This window comes from Ascaphus truei, chromosome 7 (genome assembly GCF_040206685.1).
Source record: "Ascaphus truei isolate aAscTru1 chromosome 7, aAscTru1.hap1, whole genome shotgun sequence".
NCBI classification, from domain to species: domain Eukaryota; kingdom Metazoa; phylum Chordata; class Amphibia; order Anura; family Ascaphidae; genus Ascaphus; species Ascaphus truei.
This window is the reverse complement of record NC_134489.1, coordinates 41,927,912-41,948,297: the sequence shown is the minus strand read 5'-3', so window position 1 is coordinate 41,948,297 and position 20,386 is coordinate 41,927,912. Positions and strand designations below refer to the sequence as shown.

At 44.2% G+C, this 20,386-nt stretch overlaps 1 protein-coding gene across 1 annotated transcript in view; it reads left to right on the top strand.

The window, feature by feature from the left end:
• The window catches only part of LOC142499971 (uncharacterized), a gene marked incomplete at its 3' end in the record, with an annotated part of 40,854 nt that overhangs the window by 18,102 nt on the left and 2,366 nt on the right, over nucleotides 1–20,386 (top strand). The window contains exons 7-9 of the mRNA XM_075610029.1: nucleotides 17,950–18,106; nucleotides 19,685–19,797; nucleotides 19,958–20,299. Of these exons, the coding sequence (XP_075466144.1) occupies nucleotides 17,950–18,106; nucleotides 19,685–19,797; nucleotides 19,958–20,299 (612 nt within the window). The remainder of the gene's footprint in view (nucleotides 1–17,949; nucleotides 18,107–19,684; nucleotides 19,798–19,957; nucleotides 20,300–20,386) is intronic.

Genomic DNA, 20,386 nt, shown 5'->3' with positions numbered 1-20,386 from the left:
TTTTTGTGAGCTAAGCTGGATTGCCCCTGTAAATACTCAGTTCCATGCACTCCTCAGTGTGTATCTAAGGGAGTGTCCATGTTGCCGAAGACCGCGCAGAGGCGTCCGCGAGCGGCGCGATCACATTACATTAAGGCATTGATCGCGCCCATAGACCGCGCGGGCGACAGCAGGAGGGGGTGTGCATTGTGTGAGGAATCAGTTGAAACTGATTTCTCGGTGCGACGGGCAGGTCACATGAGCGGTTTGCCCAATAACGGCGAACCAGCTCCGTGACCTCACAGACATGCCCCTAGACACGCCCCTAGACACGCCACCCAATGGCGCATCTATCATGTCCTGAAAACGCACCCGCTTCACGCGGGTGACGTCACGGATGCCGCACGGGCGAAGGCTGTATGGACGCAGCCCAAGTTCTGGGCTTCAGTGCATTAATACCGCATACCATGTATTAGGAGTGCAGTTGAGCCTTTGGCGTAGGTGTGGTAACGCAGACCCGGGGCTCTGGTTATTAATGACTTGTCTGAGCTGGTGAACAGTTACAAAGGAAACCAGTTCCGGGTGTCTACACAAGAACAAAGCTGGGGCCCTGTTTTGAACTGTCAAAGTGCAGTGAATAATAGGAGTTGAACCAAGCTCTCTTGGTTCATCAGGGGCGCAGAGAGTCAGCAGACCTGACTCATCGAGCGTTTCCCAAATCACGTTAATCCTGTCACACAATCTGCCCGATTTCACAAGGATATATTGTAAGCCTGGGATTCAAGGAGACGAGTGAGATCTTGAGAGCTTGTGTCATCAAGATCAATAAGGAACTTCCATACGGAAGAGGCTTCAAAATGTCTAGCTCAGGGGGTCAGGTCTCAATGTCTCTTTGGTGCAAAATTGGTGCTGAAAATAGTTCTGCATTTGGTCAAAGGACAAAATCTGCTGCTTTCTGTGAGGTTAATAACAAATAACAAAGCGGAATTTCAAAGCCAGGGAATTCCAAAGTCAAATACTGTAAAAATCAAGGATAATAACTCAAAGCTCATCTCTTCTCCACGGCTTCCATGATCCCCCGTTAACCTCCTTCTATCCCATCCTCTCCCTCACCCCACCCTTCCCAATGCCCATGATCTCCCCTACCCTCACCACTTCCTAAGCCTTCTTAAAGTCCCTCCAGTCACCCACCTCACTGATCCACTGTCAGTCCTATTACCATACCACATACAAGACTAAATATAGAGACCGGACCACAGCCCCTGCCCACCCACTAAGCAAGATCTCAGTGCACCTACACTGGCGACACGTTTTATTCGAGTAGGGCTAGTACCGCAAGCCGGGACATGTCCCGGCTTGCTAGCCCCACTCCCTCGGCGTGCCGCGCATCACCAATGCACGGTCACACGTCATCGGGAGCCTGCGCCCCCTGCACGCGCATCCAGGGCTCCCCGAGGGAGCCCTGGTGTCCCGCGATGTGGGGGACGGCGGCAGGGGGTTCCGGGGGACCCGGCGGACCCGGCAGCGGGGAGGAGAAAGCCCCGATCGGAGGGCGCTCCTCCACGGCTTCGGCGCGCGCCCGGCACCCTGCGGCGCGCGCCAGGTTACTGCTGCGGCCGAGACCGGGCAAATGCTCGAATAAACTCGGCCGCAGCAGTAACTGTGACGGTAACTTTGTGACAGGCTACAATAATACACCAAAAATACCTGGGGTGAACTGAATGAGGCTTAGATATGATAAAATATAATTTATTCCTTGAAAAAGGTGAACACACGAGATTATACAAATAACAGACAAAATATAGACACTTACTTAAAGGTTTGGACAAGAAAGCCATCAGGATACAGGATGGGCCATTTCTTCCATAATTCAGGTTCAGATGTAGACATCACGAAAATACATGAAGACCCAGAGTATAGGCTGAGCCTCGTTTATATGCAATTATTTCCCATTGAACACAACCTAAACCCAGCCCCTCTCATAAATCAGTGGTGAGGTTGACAGTCTTACCCCAGAGTAAAACTCCTCCCACCCCAGGACGTTTAAAAACTGCTTTTCCTATCTAAATAACTTCATAACTTCAGTTCAGTAATACTTACTGGCACGCAAGACATATTAATACATTCCGGCACGCATGACGCTCCCAATGAGACTAAATATTACCGTGTAATATAAAAATTAAGAGAGATATTAATATCTGTCTCTTAGTACCTGCTAGACATCATGTGTCTGTAATCATTATGTGCAAATCGGTCCCACGAATACACACATCTAGCTTTTAGCACGTTCAGCCGAGGACATCTCATAATATTCTTATATTTAATAAGGTCACTCATTCTGATATCTCCTTGTGTGACGGCACCCCTGGCCCCCATAACCCCTTGTTAAGAAATCCTTTGAAGCTGGGCCTCGTGTGTAGAGAACATTTGTCACAGGTGCTATATTTCACACCCAATGCCCCAGACCTGGGTCCTAGCTGTCTCTACCAGCAATATACCCTTGGTCTGCCAATTAGGTATTAACATACTGTACACTAAACCCACTCTGTACTTGTCACACCCAACTTCAATCAAGCCTTTTGAAGCCCAGATATTTCGGAAAAGACACCACACATATTTGTATTTTCCTAAACTGTAGCTCATTAAAGCCTTAAGCCTCCCGCATCAATCCCAGTGTATGTGTTGGTGCAAACACTGGAACAGAAACAATACATTTTTACACGGGAATATACATTAGGATTCTGAAGCAAGATAAAAACAGTCCAGTCCAGTTAACCCCTTGCTCCCCAAGTGAGAGCACGGGGTGGCCAAATGGGGTGTAACCCCTTTAATTCCGGGCCAAACCCCCTCTCCCTTGACACTAACCCATAGCACAACGATAATGTACCTACCCCTGCCCACCAACCAAGCAAGCTCTCAATACATCAAACCCATAGACGGACCATAATATTCCCACCTCTGCCCACCAACCAAGCAAGCTCTCAATGCATCTAACCCATAACCTGACAATAATGTTCTCACCTCTACCCACCAAGCAAGCAAGCTCTCAATGCATCTAACCCATAACCCGACTGTGACAGGGTGAAGTCAACCCCTATCAGTTATGCCTGGGAGACATATTTCTGAGTGCTTCATCCAGCACTCATAAGGGTTAACTCAGGTAGAAGCTAGGTGATCAGGATGTAAGCTGACACCTGATAAGCAGCAAGGTATAAGATGATGTTGTTACTGGCAGTAGCTGCCTGCTTTAGACCAGAGCACACGGCTATATGTGCTGCTAGCCAGACAGAGACATCAAACTAACTACTGCAACCAAAGTAAGAGACTTGTGCATTTGTTTTTCCTGACTGCTTAAAAGACACTTACGGTTTGGTTATGGTTTAGCCAGCCAGCCTGCTAGATAGGCCTGGTGTGTTAGTCAGTCCTCCCAATGTGGAGCAGGATTTGTTTTGTTTAAAGGGACAGTGTACCCGCATGTTATGTATGCTGTGGAGAAATAAAGCCACTGAACGTTTTCATTATCCTAAAACTATACGTTTGGACTGTTCCCTGACCTCGGCTACAGGCCGTCCTGCCACAGGTTGTGTCAGAAGTGGGATGTTGTACGGCCCCTGTATCTGAAGGGCCACACAGAAAAAAAAATGGAGACCATTTTTTCTCAGTTCCTTGAGCAACAGCTCCAGCTAGCAGAGAAGCAAGCTGAGCGACAAGTGCAGCAAGATGAGCGACAAGCCCAGCAAGCTGAGCGACAAGCACAGCAAGATGAGCAACAGGCCCGGCGAGAGGAAAAGCTACTCCAACTGCTGGCCGAAGGCCCAGCCCCAGGCAGACCAGCGATTCCAAATAACCCACCGGTGATGCTGCCTAAAATGAAGCCAACCGAAGACCCAGAGGCATTTCTCCTCACTTTTGAAAGGGTAGCCACGGCCCACGGCTGGACAGTTGATTGCTGGGTAACGACTCTGGCTCCACTCCTCATAGGAAAAGCTCAGGCAGCCTACCAGGCTCTTCCAGCAGACGAGGCCATGGACTATCAGCAACTAAAGGCTGCTATTCTGGATCGCCTAGGCCTCACTCCAGAGTCCTACCGACAGCGGTTCCGGACAGTCAAATATACAAACAGAGACAGACCCCGGGTCGTAGCCCACCGCTTAGTAGACTTATGTACCCGGTGGATACAACCGGAAAAACATACCAAGGCAGAGATCCTTTAACAGTTTGTGCTCGAGCAGTTCATACAGATACTGCCCCCCTCCTCCCGCTCCTGGGTAAAAAGACACGCTGCATTTTCCCTGGATTCAGCGGTCCGCTTGGTGGAAAACTTCCTTGGCGACGACACCCAACAGGATAGCTGGGAACGGTCCGTGCAAACACCAGTTGCTTCCGGTGATGCCAGAGGAAGAAGAGCAGACAATCGAGGGGTCTACAATCCGCCAGCTCGGGAGATCCAGTCAACCCGATCGGAAGACCCTTTCCCATCTCGGAGGGTTCCTGGTACAAACTCCCGCAGAGACGCCCATCCCGGGTCCGAGGCCATCGGATCACTCAAGGGAGGCCGCCACCCACAGAACGTCAAGAAAGGCAATACAACCAAAATGCTCGCTTGAGGGTCTTCCAACCTGGGGACCAAGTGATGCTACTACTACCGACATCCGAGAGTAAACTCCTTGCGAAGTGGCAGGGTCCTTTCCAAGTTCTCCGCCGCACCGGGGAGGTGAACAATGAGATCTCTCAACCAGGGTCCAGGAAGGGTAAACAAATCTACCACGTAAACCTCCTGAAACCCTGGAAAATGATGAGATCGCTGTTCATCCACCCTCGGGAAGGAGAGACGGATTTGGGTCCACAGCTTCCAAAGGGTAGTACGTACAATGACCAGGTTCCCATGGGAGGGCAGTTAACAACTGAACAAAGGTCAGACCTACTAGAATTATGTGACCAGTTCCCAGATGTTTTTTCTGAGCTGCCAGGGCAGACTGATTTAGTGTCCCATAGGATTGAGACAGAACCTGGCGTAAAAGTACGGTTCCGTCCCTATAGATTGCCAGAGGGCCGAAAAGACCTGGTAGAGAGGGAGATAATAGACATGTTGGAATCGGGCGTGATCGAGGAGTCCCACAGCGAATGGTGTAGCCCTATAGTGTTGGTCCCTAAACCAGATGGGAAGGTGAAGTTTTGCGTGGATCTGCGAAAGGTAAATGCTGTATCCAGATTTGATGCATACCCAATGCATAGGGTGGATGAATTGCTTGACTCGCTTGGTAAAGCAGAGTATATCTCCACCCTAGATCTCACGAAAGGATATTGGCAGATACCTCTAGCGGAAGAATCCAAATGCAAAACTGCACTATGCCATTTGGGTTACATGGGGCTCCAGCCACGTTCCAAAGGTTAATGGACAAGGTACTACGACCCCATAGGGCATATGCCGCGGCCTACTTGGATGACATTGTCATCTATAGCAGACACTGGCAGTCTCATATAAAAAGGTTAAGGGCAGTCCTAACATCCTTAAGAGAAGCAGGGCTCACTGCAAATCCAAAAAAATGTGCCCTGGGTAAATCCACTACAAAATACTTGGGCTATGCCGTTGGGGGAGGGATAGTAAGGCCACTAGCTAGCAAGGTGGCCGCCATAAAGGAAGTCCCCACCCCACAGACAAAGACTCAGGTCCGCTCCCTTTTGTGGTTAGCAGGGTATTACAGGCGGTTTATCCCCAATTTTTCAAAAAATTCTGCACCCCTAACAGATCTGACAAAAAAGAGTGCCCCGACACAAGTTAAATGGTCTTGGGAGTGCCAAGACGCCTTTGACATGCTAAAAAAGTGCCTGTCAGAGGGCCCCGCTCTTCGGAGCCCAGATTTTAAAGAGCCCTTCATCATCCAGACGGATGCCTCAGAGGTAGGACTGGGAGCAGTGCTGTCCCAGCAATTTGATGGTGTTGAACACCCCATACTGTTCATCAGCCGGAAGCTGTTCCCAAGGGAAGTGAGGTATTCCGTCATTGAGAAGGAGTGCCTCGCTGTAAAATGGGCAATTGAGGCCTTGAGACATTATGTCGCCGGAGTACACATCACCCTGGTCACTGACCATGCGCCCTTGAAGTGGTTAAACACCATGAAGGACACAAACTCAAGGTTGACCAGGTGGTATATGGCCCTCCAACCCTTCTCTTTTGATATTCAGCATAGACCTGGAAAGGACCATGGAAATGCTGATTTTTTTGTCAAGAGAAGGAGTGGAGGGTCGGGCTTCACCCGTGTGGGACACTAGCCACACACAAACAGGGGAGGTATGTGACAGGGTGAAGTCAACCCCTATCAGTTATGCCTGGGAGACATATGTCTGAGTGCTTCATCCAGCACTCATAAGGGTTAACTCAGGTAGAAGCTAGGTGATCAGGATGTAAGCTGACACCTGATAAGCAGCAAGGTATAAGATGATGGTGTTACTGGCAGTAGCTGCCTGCTTTAGACCAGAGCACACGGCTATATGTGCTGCTAGCCAGACGGAGACATCAAACTAACTCCTGCAACCAAAGTAAGACTTGTTCATTTGTTTTTCCTGACTGCTTAAAAGACACTTACGGTTTGGTTATGGTTTAGCCAGCCAGCCTGCTAGATAGGCCTGGTGTGTTAGTCAGTCCTCCCAATGTGGAGCAGGATTTGTTTTGCTTAAAGGGACAGTGTACCCGCATGTTATGTTACTGTGGAGAAATAAAGCCACTGAACGTTTTCATTATCCTAAAACTATACGTGTGGACTGTTCCCTGACCTCGGCTACAGGCCGTCCTGCCACACCGACCATAATGTTCCTACCCCTTCCCACCAACCAAGCAAGCTCTCAATGCATCTAACCCATAACCCGACCATAATGTTCCTACCCCTGCTCACCACAAAGACATCTTAACAATTACTCCAGTGAAAAAAGTGGGTGTAAGCGGCACACCACTGCTGATAATAAAAATGAAAGAGTATTACCTTTTGGTGCTCACATGCTAATCCCGGCGTCTCAATGCTGGATCCAAGACAGAAGAAGCACCCAAAAGACTAGGATTGAGTACAAACAACTTCAATACATGAGAGCCAGTGAGCACAGCGACGTTTCAGGACCATCTGTCCTTTCTTCAGACCAAACGCAACAATTACTCTATGCTCCTCACATGAAATGTTCCATATGTAGCCCCATTCGTTTTAATAACTAATGTACAGCACCCTAGATAAGGGCACAACATAAATGTTGTTATAAATAAATAAGACATTAAATAAATTCTCTTATCCGTAAGGTATACAGGAGAATGACGGCTATACATATTAAGGTTTGCAGCTGGGCATTAAGGGCTAGATTCACTAAAAGTCAATATTGCTGCGTTAAAATGAAGCGCTATTTTAAAAAATGGGATTGCGCCGATATTTTGGGGCATTATCTCCATGTTCAATAAGAATGATTGTTTCCTAAATGGGTTGCGACATGCGGCTGATTTGCACTCATTAAAAATGTGTTAACTTTGCGCTTTATAACGCTAGCAAAGCAAATAAGCGATACATTGTTGAAATCAGTGGAAATTAGTGATGCAATTGTGCAGAGTGCGGGGAGATAACTCCATGGTGGAACAGTAGGATATGTCACACGATTTCTTACGAAACCCTATGGCAGGATTGTTTTGTTTTAACTCGACTGATGACTAAGGCGACCGATGCATTGCATAGGAATGCCTTCAGGCACCAAAGGGGTTAATACACCACAAAAACACTGTGTAAGTGCAACCCAAGAAGAATAACATCCATATGGGAAAATATGAAGTCTTTAGTTGCCCAAGTGACTAGCTGGCCATGGGTTGACAATAACAACTTGGCCACTTCGCCAACTAAAGGGGCACTATATTAAAATGTGCAAAAGTTGGACTTCTTATAGCTACAGGAAAAATGGTACACATGGAAAAAGTGAAACATCACATAGTCCCGTATCATATATCCATAGTGAATAAAAATATTGTATCTGGGTATACAGTTGCTGTGTTGTAGCAGGTATATAAATGAATAAAGCACTGGGCCCACACTGGATAATGGAGTATAGAAGGCGGACTATATGTCTGAGAACTGGTTGGGGTGTATGATACAGAGAACAGATTGTTTACCTCGGTATCCCCGGTCCAAGAGAGAAGTTCTCTGTCCATCACTGCAATGTCCTGTTGCTGCCTTTGGCTTTTCAGAAGAAATGCCATCTTCTTGATCGCGGAAATGTAGAGCTCCTGAGTGCCGAAGCAAGCAGAATTGCCGTGAAGTTCCGGTCCATCTGGGAACGCTCCGTCCGTCACCTGAATTCCTTGGTTCAGCGTGAAGCTGCTTGCGGTATGGTGGCGTTCTCCCATGATCCTAGGGGGAAGTCCAGCAAGGCAAACCTGCACAGCAGCTGTGCCTCACTCCAATCAGCAGAGAAGGATATGCAAAAAGGATTGGTTGAAACAGCAAAACCCAGTGATAAGCACAAATCAACTCACCGGGTGGATGAAAAAAGAAAAAACTTTTATTAAATGACATAGTTAAGAAACAAACAAACTAAGGACAAAACAGGAAAATTCTCCCACGCGTTTCAGGCTATACAGCCCTTTCTCAAGGAGTATGTTGGGGCAAGATCGAAGGTGAGTTATATAGCCCCTCCTTTGAACTCAAACACATCTGAAAATACTTGGGTACAATTATCCAGTCATGGCATCAATCAGTATAGCGTAGACTTTAATTCTAGTGAGAATATCACTAGTAATATTAGACTCTGTCAGTACATTCTCATCATAAAGTAAGTTAAACATTGAATAATGGATAAATAACCGAACCGAACATTTAATTGGATTCTAAGACAAATGGAAATGATCATAAGTTATGTGCAATGTAATCAGAGGAAATGTTTAAGATCCCACTCCGTATTTAACCCTTTGGGGATCAGGGGATCAAGAGAGAAGATCCAATGAGCTTCTCTCTTATATAAAGTATTCGTTCTATCACCGCCTCTGATATGAACCTGAATGTATTCAATAGCTATACATTTAAAGTTAACAAGAGATCCATCTTGGCATTCACTGAAATGCTTAGAGACTGAGTGCATAAGATCTTTTTCCAGAATGAGTCTCATATGCTCCATGATACAGAGTTTAAACATACGAGTAGTCAAACCAATGTATCTCCTTTCACACCCACATATCAACATATAGATAACAAATTCAGTATTGCAATTGCACATAACTTATGATCATTTCCATTTGTGTCAGGACATCCATAGATCTGTGACATCTTCACTATGGATGCTTACATTTGATAGTTTTAATACATGCCGGTCAAGTCTGGTATATCTGATGTTACACATTGGATATTTCAATATGGGGATTGGGTTGTTTATATAGACGTACTCAACAACATGTTGATGTCCTTGTTTTATTCTAGTGCCTTAGGTTCACTAGAGAGTTGCATGATTCATTCATGCACATACATACCTTGTCTGAATGTGTCTTCAATACAATCTATTGAATATTTGATATACACATTCGTTTGATACGTTTATTACAATGAAGACACATTTTGTCAAATAATTCAATCCTTTATTGTGATTTGAAATTGGTCTGTTCTGTAATGTCAACTACCATGTTGACTAATGTCTCCAACTTAATCATTTTAGGTCCATCTATGTTATGCTAACACCTGATGATATGTGATATCAGTATAGCTCAGGCTTTATTTTGTTGGATCCTATACCAATACATATAGATACCATCCTTATACAACATTGAAGTTTTACTAAAAATATGTCTAACGGAATGGGAAGAAATAAGATAATTAACCCATGGTTTAGACTCATAATAATATTTTCAGACTCACTCAATAACTACAACCGAGCATTGCGGTTCATTCATTTGTCTTAGAATCCAATTAAATGTTCAGTTTATTTATCCATTATTCAATGTTTGCCTTACTTTATGATGAGAATGTACTGACAGAGTTAAGCATTACTAGTGATATTCTCACTAGAATTAAAGTCTATGCTATACTGATTGATGCTATGACTGGATAATTGTACTCAAGTACTTTCAGATGTGTTTGAGTTCAAAGGAGGGGCTATATAACTCACCTTCGATCTTGCCCCAACATACTCCTTGAGAAAGGGCTGTATAGCCTGAAGCGCGTGGGAGAATTTCCCTGTTTTGTCCTTAGTTTGTTTGTTTGTTTGTTTGTTTGTTTGTTTGTTTGTTTCTTAACTATGTAGTTTAATAAAAGTTTTTTATTTGTTCATCCACCCGGTGAGATGATTCGTGCTTATCACTGGGTTTTGCTGTTTCAACCAATCCTTTTTTGCATACACTATAATAAAATGGTTTACATCACGTGTGACCAACTCCAGTCCTCAGGGGCCCCCAACCGATCAGGTTTCCAGGATATCCCTGCTTCAGCCCAGGTGACTGAGCCACTGATTGAGCCACCTGGGCTGAAGCAGGGATATCCTGAATGGTGGCCCTTGAGGACTGGAGTTGGCAGAGTCCATACTGTTAACATAATGTATCTTATCTTGCCTATGTATATTGTGGCCATTATATACATAGGTAAGATTAGCCGAATGGAAGGCTAGGGTAGTTGATAAAAAAACGGCAATATATTTTGCCAGTAACCCGATATCGTCAGGTATCGGCGTTTGGTGAATATCAGGTGAATAACTCATTTGGCGTTAACTGCTCTTACGTTGGAGATGTTTAGTGAATAGGTGGAGGAAGACAAACTGACATGAAATAATGGCGACTCGTTCATTAGTAGGACCTTAGTGAATCCAGGACTAAGGGACTTCCTCAATAAGCCCTGAAGAGACCCTGGTGCAAATGCTCACCAAAGAAAAGGTTTACACCACGTGATGGAGCAAATAGCGTTATCTTGATGGAAATTGCCCAAAATATACCATCAACTGAATACTGCAAGCCGGAAGGTTTAGGGGTGTATATGTGCAGAACAATGCTACTCAGTAGGGATCTGGAATAAGTCATGTAGAATTGTCACGGGAGACCAGGTTATTTACACCTTTTTACCAGGATCATTCATTGAGCAAAACAAGGTAATGAAATAAATTGTAATTTATTCGGCATAAATTCGCTTACACACAATGATACACAAAATGCAGACAAAAATACACACTTACTTTGGGACTGGGATTGACACCTAGACTTTCCTAGGTGCAGGGAACTCTATGGGAGAGTTTTACCCTGACCGGGACATAGCACGGAATCTCCTGGAACCCAAATAGGCATAAAATTCCATACGCCACCACTACGCTCTCTTCTTAGAACTTGGTCCCTCCTAACCGCGAGTTACTCCAAATCTCCTGGAACTCAAATCGACATAGAATCCCAGCCGCGTCTGCTACGATCGTTTCTGAGAACTTGGTCCCAAAAAGCTGGACTTAGTCTCTGGCGGGCAGGCTTTTCAGGCTCGAAATCGAAGCCGGTTGCTCTGCTATCCACACAGAAGCAACTTTGAAAAGCCTGTCCACGCTCTTACTACCGGAGGACTATGAATCTGATTGGCTCATCGATTCTTATAGTATTTTCAAAAGCAAAGAAAAGTAAGAAAGCTCCCTATTAGCCGCACAAGAGAACACCTATACCTATATTAAAAATGACTATTTATTAATAAATGATTAAAATATATTTATTGCAGCAAAAAACTAACGTGAACCAAAGTGATTAAAATGAATTAAAAAACGGAGGAGGTGACTATATGCCTAGTTCAAACTAACAGTGTATGCTAGGAATAACTATTTGAATCAGAGTGTCCCACTGCTATATGATTATACTAACAGTGGTAGTTATACCAATACAGTTCTATGTAGTTTGAGGACTACACCTAAATGGAGAGTATAGCTTAATATAGTGTGTGCGCTCAAAATAATGTGGTATATTTGTTGAGCCAGCTAATGCTAGTATACGGATAAATACACACACACATATGTACCAGACCAACAGGTTCTAAGGTAAATGAACCTAGAGGTCTGTCATGATTAGCAAAACAGCTATTTCAAGATCACAAAGTATGTGTCTTGTACTCGGAACCATACCAAATAGGAGAGTAGTCAGAGTGTTGTGCTTCCTTTAGAAGGCTCCGAAACACTCTAACTGAGAAAAGGCAACAGACCTCTCCGATATAGCCAGCGCACTAGGTGGTGACGCTTAGCCTGCCCAACATATGTTTCACCGTTGTGGCTTCATCGGTGTTGCCTTTTCTCAGTTAGAGTGTTTCGGAGCCTTCTAAAGGAAGCACAACACTCTGACTACTCTCCTATTTGGTATGGTTCCGAGTACAAGACACATACGTTGTGATCTTGAAATAGCTGTTTGCTAATCATGACAGACCTCTAGGTTCATTTACCTTAGAACCTGTTGGTCTGGTACATATGTGTGTGTATATATCCGTATACTAGCATTAGCTGGCTCAACAAATATACCACATTATTTTGAGCGCACACACTATATTAAGCTATACTCTCCATTTAGGTGTAGTCCTCAAACTACATAGAACTGTATTGGTATAACTACCACTGTTAGTATAATCATATAGCAGTGGGACACTCTGATTCAAATAGTTATTCCTAGCATACACTGTTAGTTTGAACTAGGCATATAGTCACCTCCTCCGTTTTTTAATTCATTTTAATCACTTTGGTTCACGTTAGTTTTTTGCTGCAATAAATATATTTTAATCATTTATTAATAAATAGTCATTTTTAATATAGGTATAGGTGTTCTCTTGTGCGGCTAATAGGGAGCTTTCTTTCTTTTCTTTGCTTATCATTAACCCCATCCCTGCCAGCACCACCTTTGCACTTTTTATTGCAGTTTTTGTTCCGTCACCACACATTTATTGGTTCCCCTCATTTTCATTGGTGTAGTGCAAGGCGCACATCTTGATCTTTTAGGCCATTCTACCTTCCTCTGTGCATTATAGTATTTTCAGTTTCATTCACAAAACTGAACAGCCAATCAACCTGTGGGAACTTTCCCAAGCAACCAATCAGAGCTAAGACGGCTAGAAAAGCCGGGTCAGGGGTAATCCGAAATAGCCAAGAGACATATGCAAGCCTGCCACCTCTCTCTGGCTATCTCAATGCCATCTGCTGGGAAGGCGCCACCAGGTCTGGCAGAACAAGTGGCTTCTGGGAGGACTGCCATTGATCTCCGGACCTGGTACTCCGCCTTTCCTCGCTGACCAAATGCTACTCTCACCTCTGGGCATCCTCTGGCTGCTTTGAACTCCGATGTCCAGCAGACTTACCGGCGCCTATGGGTTAGCTCGGGCAGCCTGTTTGGGCATTGGTTCCGAATCTAAAAAGAATGTTACATTATTAAAGTATATTTTAAAACACTTCTGACACTTGGGGACAGGGGACAGAAAAGGAAAAATATTGTCATTTTATTTCTATCTGCCTGATTCCCCACACACTTTCCCTTGGACTCAGCTTGGACTCTCAGAGTCTTCCCAACCTTATATACAGTTGGGGCACACAAACCCTATACAGGTTCTGGGTCACCTTGGCACAAGCTGGGGTACCCCCCTTAACCTAGGGATTCCCTCAGCTACAGGAAAACATATATATCCCTGTGCCTCTTTCTCCTTTCTGGGCTGTGCTGAAGCAGGGAACCCTAGTGGTGAGTCGAGCTTGCGTTTTCAAGGGGAGGAATATACTATGCTATACTGTGCTATCCCAGCAGGGAGCTGAGTAATATACTATACTATACTGTGCTATCCCAGCAGGGAGCTGAGTAATATACTATACTATACTGTGCTATCCCAGCAGGGAGCTGAGTGATAAGGCATTCCCTACTATACTATACTGTGCTATCCCAGCAGGGAGCTGAGTGATAAGGCATTCACTACTATACTATACTGTGCTATCCCAGCAGGGATCTGTGTGATACGGCATTCCCTACTATACTATACTGTGCTATCCCGGCAGGGAGCTGAGTGATAAGGCATTCCCTACTATACTATACTGTGCTATCCCGGCAGGGAGCTGTGTGATAAGGCATTCCCTACTATACTATACTGTGCTATCCCAGCAGGGAGCTGAGTGATAAGGCATTCACTACTATACTATACTGTGCTATCCCAGCAGGGATCTGTGTGATACGGCATTCCCTACTATACTATACTGTGCTATCCCAGCAGGGAGCTGAGTGATAAGGCATTCACTACTATACTATACTGTGCTATCCCAGCAGGGACCTGAGTGATAAGGCATTCCCTACTATACTATACTGTGCTATCCCGGCAGGGAGCTGAGTGATAAGGCATTCCCTACTATACTATACTGTGCTATCCCGGCAGGGAGCTGTGTGATAAGGCATTCCCTACTATACTATACTGTGCTATCCCGGCAGGGAGCTGTGTGATAAGGCATTCCCTACTATACTATACTGTGCTATCCCAGCAGGGAGCTGTGTGATAAGGCATTCCCTACTATACTATACTGTGCTATCCCCGCAGGGAGCTGAGTAATAAGGCATTCCCTACTATACTATACTGTGCTATCCCAGCAGGGAGCTGAGAGATAAGGCATTCCCTACTATACTATACTGTGCTATCCCCGCAGGGAGCTGAGTGATAAGGCATTCCCTACTATACTATACTGTGCTATCCCAGCAGGGAGCTGAGTGATAAGGCATTCCCTACTATACTGTGCTATCCCAGCAGGGAGCTGTGTGATAAGGCATTCCCTACTATACTATACTGTGCTATCCCAGCAGGGAGCTGAGTGATAAGGCATTCCCTACTATACTATACTGTGCTATCCCCGCAGGGAGATGAGTGATAAGGCATTCCCTACTATACTATACTGTGCTATCCCAGCAGGGAGCTGTGTGATAAGGCATTCCCTACTATACTATACTGAGCTATCCCAGTAGGGAGCTGAGTGATAAGGCATTCCCTACTATACTATACTGAGCTATCCCAGCAGGGAGCTGTGTGATAAGACATTCCCTACTATACTATACTGTGCTATCCCAGCAGGGAGCTGAGTGATAAGGCATTCCCTACTATACATTACTGTACTATCCGCGCAGGGAGCTGAGTGATAAGGCATTCCCTACTATACTATACTGTGCTATCCCACCAGGGAGCTGTGTGATAAGGCATTCCCTACTATACTGTGCTATCCCAGCAGGGAGGGAGAAATGATGAAATGCAGGGAATACATGGAACGCGGCATTAAGTCATTTTAATTGGGACCCTGTCTAGGTGGGGACAATTATTGTTGTCATTAGACCAGCTACCTGTGAATATAGTCAGCGGTGCACATTAAGAGTTACATCATTGCGTGTGTGTGTCAGCATGCATGAATTAGGACAGGGGATCAGTATAAATAAGCTCAGGTCCCTGGATGCAACATTGTATGGCTCACTGCTCCTCGCTGCACTTCCCTACAGACAGGTAAGTGCTTATCGCTGTTCTTCTTTGTGGCTGTATCTGGTGTGACTTGATAGAGGCTGTTCGGAATTGGTGCATCCAGGCATCCGTCACGGCATGATGCATGCACCTGCTTGTACATCTTCACAGATGTATTGCCTGCGCTTCTGAGAACCATTCCATATGGTACTGTATAGATAAAAGGCTTGAGTTTGGGAATATATCTCTGGCCAGGAAGCAGGGTCGGTACGCATTATTTTCAGAATTATTTCCCTATAAAATGTTGCAACTGCAAATAATCCTACTTTTCTCCAGGGACCAATATAGACACCACATTATATACAGGACTAAAGAGGCCTTACGCCTTGCCGGGGAGGCTCCGGTACATAATGTATGTAGGGTAGTATGCATTATGGCACTGTCAGAATATGGACATATAGTGGTAGCATATTGAGATACAATAGTTACGTATGTATAACATGTATTATGTGTTTGTGACACAGAGATACTGAGCTGTTGAATTGTGATAGTACTGCTGGGGGTATAGGTATTACTACTTTATGGCTTAATAAAGGTAGATATTTTGAATTCGGCATATCGCCCCATGTTTTGTATTTAATTTGAACACTGGGGATGTTTCTTATTCTGTAGCTTCCAAGGAACTGGCAAAATGTACTTTTAAGACTTTTTCAACTGAGACCATTCATATTGGTTACTGTACATGATGCAGAATACAGAGGCAGCACATGAATTCAACTATTTATTATAGTAATCACATATTAATATAAAACGTATTCATCAGGCAATCACAGGAGACATATATAAGCGTTCATATCGATGTCGTGACTTCATAAGCGTTTCGGTTCTATTGCAAGACCATTCGCAATAGGACTGAAATGTTGTAATAGGATTGAAATATTACAACGACATAGGACACCTACTTAAGTGTCTTGTTAGTGACTGATGAATAAACTCTGATTGTTAATCAAAAAGTCAAAAAGTTCTACTGGTATGTGAGAGCTGCCTCTTCTGTGCTATAGTGTGTATGTGTGTATATATATATACACACACATACATACATACATACATACACACACACACACAGACAATAATGATATATTTACTTGTACTGTAACTAATAAAAATAGTGAAAGCTCTGTTCTTACAACGGCGATCCATTTAAATGATAAAAGGCAGCATTTCCCCAAGTCAAGAACTGTAACAGAATATCGGAGCTCTCCGCCTGCATTACATTGTGTTAGGGTCTTACAGCCCATGGGTTGCTAAGCTAACGCTATGTTACAGGATACAGGATATATACTTCAGTAGAAAGATGTTCCTGCTTAGTTTGGGCTGCTTGTTTATGTTACAGTAGTGACCTTATCCTGTTAAGATTTGCAGGGATTTCTAACCCTTTCTAGTCTCCAATGCTGGATATTATGGTTACAGGAGCTGCTATTCTAGCCTGCCAGTTAGCATAACACATTCATTAGGGCGTCAACCCAATGCAATGTGCTCCTTGACTCGGGATGAGAATTATCTGCATTATTATACTGTCTTCGGATGTATATGGGTATTTTATATATAATGTGGGTCTTTTCGGCAAAAAGGAAAACAGCAGCAGTTAGAGACACACATTCCCATACATCCCATTATAATATTTAGTCTGGTAGGGTAGAACAACATAGTGGCAGATTCTTCAGATGCTATACTGTAGTTGAGTTGTGTATATAGATATAATGAATTATATGTTTGTGACACATAGATACTGAGTGGTCGAATGTGACGGTAATAGGGGGTGTTGGGTACCACTCTTATTGTTTAATAAAGGCAGATATTTTTAATTAGCCAGAATACCACAAACTTCTCCAATAACTTTTACCCTAATTGTTCCTATAACTGCTCCCTATATCTTCTCCCCTAGCTACTCATACTGTATTACCCACACCCTATAACTTTTCCCCTATGATTGCTCTGTGACTTCTCCCCTAACTGCTCATATAACCGCTCCCTATAACACTTCTCTACTTGTTCCTAAATTACTCCTTTCAACTTCACTCAACTGCTACTTTAACCATTCGTTAGAACCCCTGCCCTAACTGCCTTTATAACAGCCCAAAATCAAAACCTGACACCAAGCTTACGAAAGCTGACACATAGCACTTAGATAAATGATGCAACCTAAACCTGACTCTCAGCTTCCAGCTCAAATCAATCATAATGACAATTTGTGACGATTCATACAGGCATTATACATACCCCCCAATGTGTGCTGTCAAATAACATTATTTCTAAAAAAAGACTACAGATGAAGTCAGCCTCAATGTTCCCCCAGATACCACAGCATGTCGCTTTATGAGCGAGAATATCAGTTTCCAAAGGACTCAATGGTAGTGCTGTGAATGTCACAACATGTTATACCATAATACACCACAGGGGAGACAAAAACGTTGTCTATATATTCAGCCTTCTCTGTAGAATATACACTTCCGAACACATCTGGTTGTTTATGCAAGTGTTGTCCATCTCATTATAGATTAAAAAAAAACATCACCATGTCAGACATCATGCAGGCAATCCAGAGGATCCTGGAAATCTTCCAGAAATATTCCCAAAGTCAACATGCCGGTAACAAACTCACCAGGGAAGAAATGGAGCAGCTCATACAGGTGGAGCTATATGAGGCAATCAAGGTGAGGACACGTGCTGGGATGGGTGTACACTTCACAGATTCACTGTCAGCATATCAATGTATTCATAATACTGTTACACAATAACATTGTTACTGCATAAGTCCCTTTCTGCCACTCCTCAGCAGATGAAAATGGACTAACAGTGCACTTCCAAAATAAAGCTGCCAGACGGAAGCTTATTTACTGTAGTAATGATTTCTTCCAATAGTATTGTATTGTATGTTTTTATTTATATAGCGCCATTAATGTACACAGCGCTTCACAGTGGTAATACATGTGGTAATCAAATAAATAAGAGATAATATAAATAACAGATCATGGGAATAAGTGCTTCAGACATAAAAGTAACATTAAGGAAGAGGAGTCTCTGCTCCGAGGAGCTTACAGTCTAATTGGTAGGTAGGGAGAACGTACAGAGACAGTAGGAGGGAGTTCTGGTAAGTGCGTCTGCAGGGGCCAAACTTTATGTATCATGTGTTCAGAATATCCACAGTGCTATTTATATGCTTCTTTAAGCAAGTGTGTCTTAAGGTGGGTCTTAAAGGTGGATAGAGAGTGTGCTTGTCGGGTACTGAGGGGAAGGGCATTCCAGAGGCGTGGGGCAGTCAGTGAAAAAGGTTTAAGGCGGGAGAGGGCTTTAGGGGGTAGAAAGAAGACATCCTTGAGAAGAACGCAAGAGTCTGGATGGTGCATAACGAGAAATTAGGGCTGAGATGTAAGGAGAGGCAGAAGAGTGTAAAGCTTTGAAAGTGAGGAGAAGAATGGAGTGTGAGATGCGGGTTTTGATCGGAAGCCAGGAGAGGGATTTCAGCAGGGGAGACGCCGAGACAGATTTAGGAAAGAGTAGAGGGATTCTTGCAGCAGCGTTTAGGATAGATTGTAGGGGAAACATGTGAGAGGCAGGAAGGCCGGACAGCAGGAGGTTACAGTAATCAAGACGGGAGAGAATGATGGCCTGAGTCAGAGTTTTAGCAGTCGAGTAACAGAGCAAAGGGCGTATCTTTGTTATATTGCGGAGGAATAAGCAACAGGTTTTAGATATGTTTTGAATGTGAGGGGCGAATGTGAGAGAGGAGTCGAGTGTGACCCCTAGGCAGCGTGCTTGGTCTACTGGGTGAATGATCGTAGTTCCCACAGTAATGTGGAAGGAGGTAGTAGGGCCAGGTTTGGGAGGAAGTATGAGATCTGTTTTATAGTATAAGATAATATCCATTACCAAGCCATTATGAGCTGTATGTATTGAATAACTTATCGCTGTGGAATCTCTTACACATGTATTGTGACTGCAGAACCTTAGCATACCTATCCTATGTACGAAAAACAAACATTCAGGCATATATGTAATAAGCAAATATCTTTAAGGAGGGAGAGCCATATCACTCTATGTAAATTCTGTTTTTATACAGTTATGAGGTCTCAAGGACCAATCTGCCCCTCTCCTATGACTTGGGTTGTCACGCTGCCCAGTAGAATTCTGTATTTTCTGCATGTGTGTTTCAAGCTCTCTGCGGATCTTGTAACAATGTTTCCCCTTCACTTCTCATACAACATGTGATATTCTGTTCTGTTCTGTTGCAGAGTACTGGAGACCCAGAGACCATCAACTTAGTAATGAAAGCTCTTGACAGAAATAATGACGGGGAAATTAGCTTTAGTGAATTTATCAATCTGATCTGTGCTGTAGCCAAAGCGTATAACCGACACTTGAAGAAAGGAAACACCCATGAGCCATGTGGGGCTCACCAACAAGTAACTGGGGCTCCATCTCAACAACAAGCCCAAGTGCCAGCTACACAGCATCAAGCTACCCCAATGCCACAGCAACAATCAGTTTACATCCTAACCCAACAGCAACCACAAGTTTATACACCAAATCCACAGCAACAGTATTATTATGTACCCAACCTACCTGGACAGTCAGTTTACATACCAGCTGTGCCACAACAGCAAACACAAGCTCAAACACCAAATCAAGTCCCAGCTCAAACACAAAATCAAGTCCCAGCTCAAACACAACCTCAAGTCCCACAAGTACCAGCTCAGGTCCTGGTACAGATACCAACTCAAGTGCCAGCTCAAGTACCAGCTCAAATACCACAAACACAAGCTCAAGCACCACCACAAGTACAAGCTCAGGTTCCACAACAAGTACCAGCTCAAGCGACTCCACAAGCACTACAAGTGCCAGCTCAGGCACTAGTTCAAGCATCAACACAGGTACCTTCTCAGGTGCCAATTCAAGAACAAGTATATGGAATTTACCCATGGGATTCTTTGGCA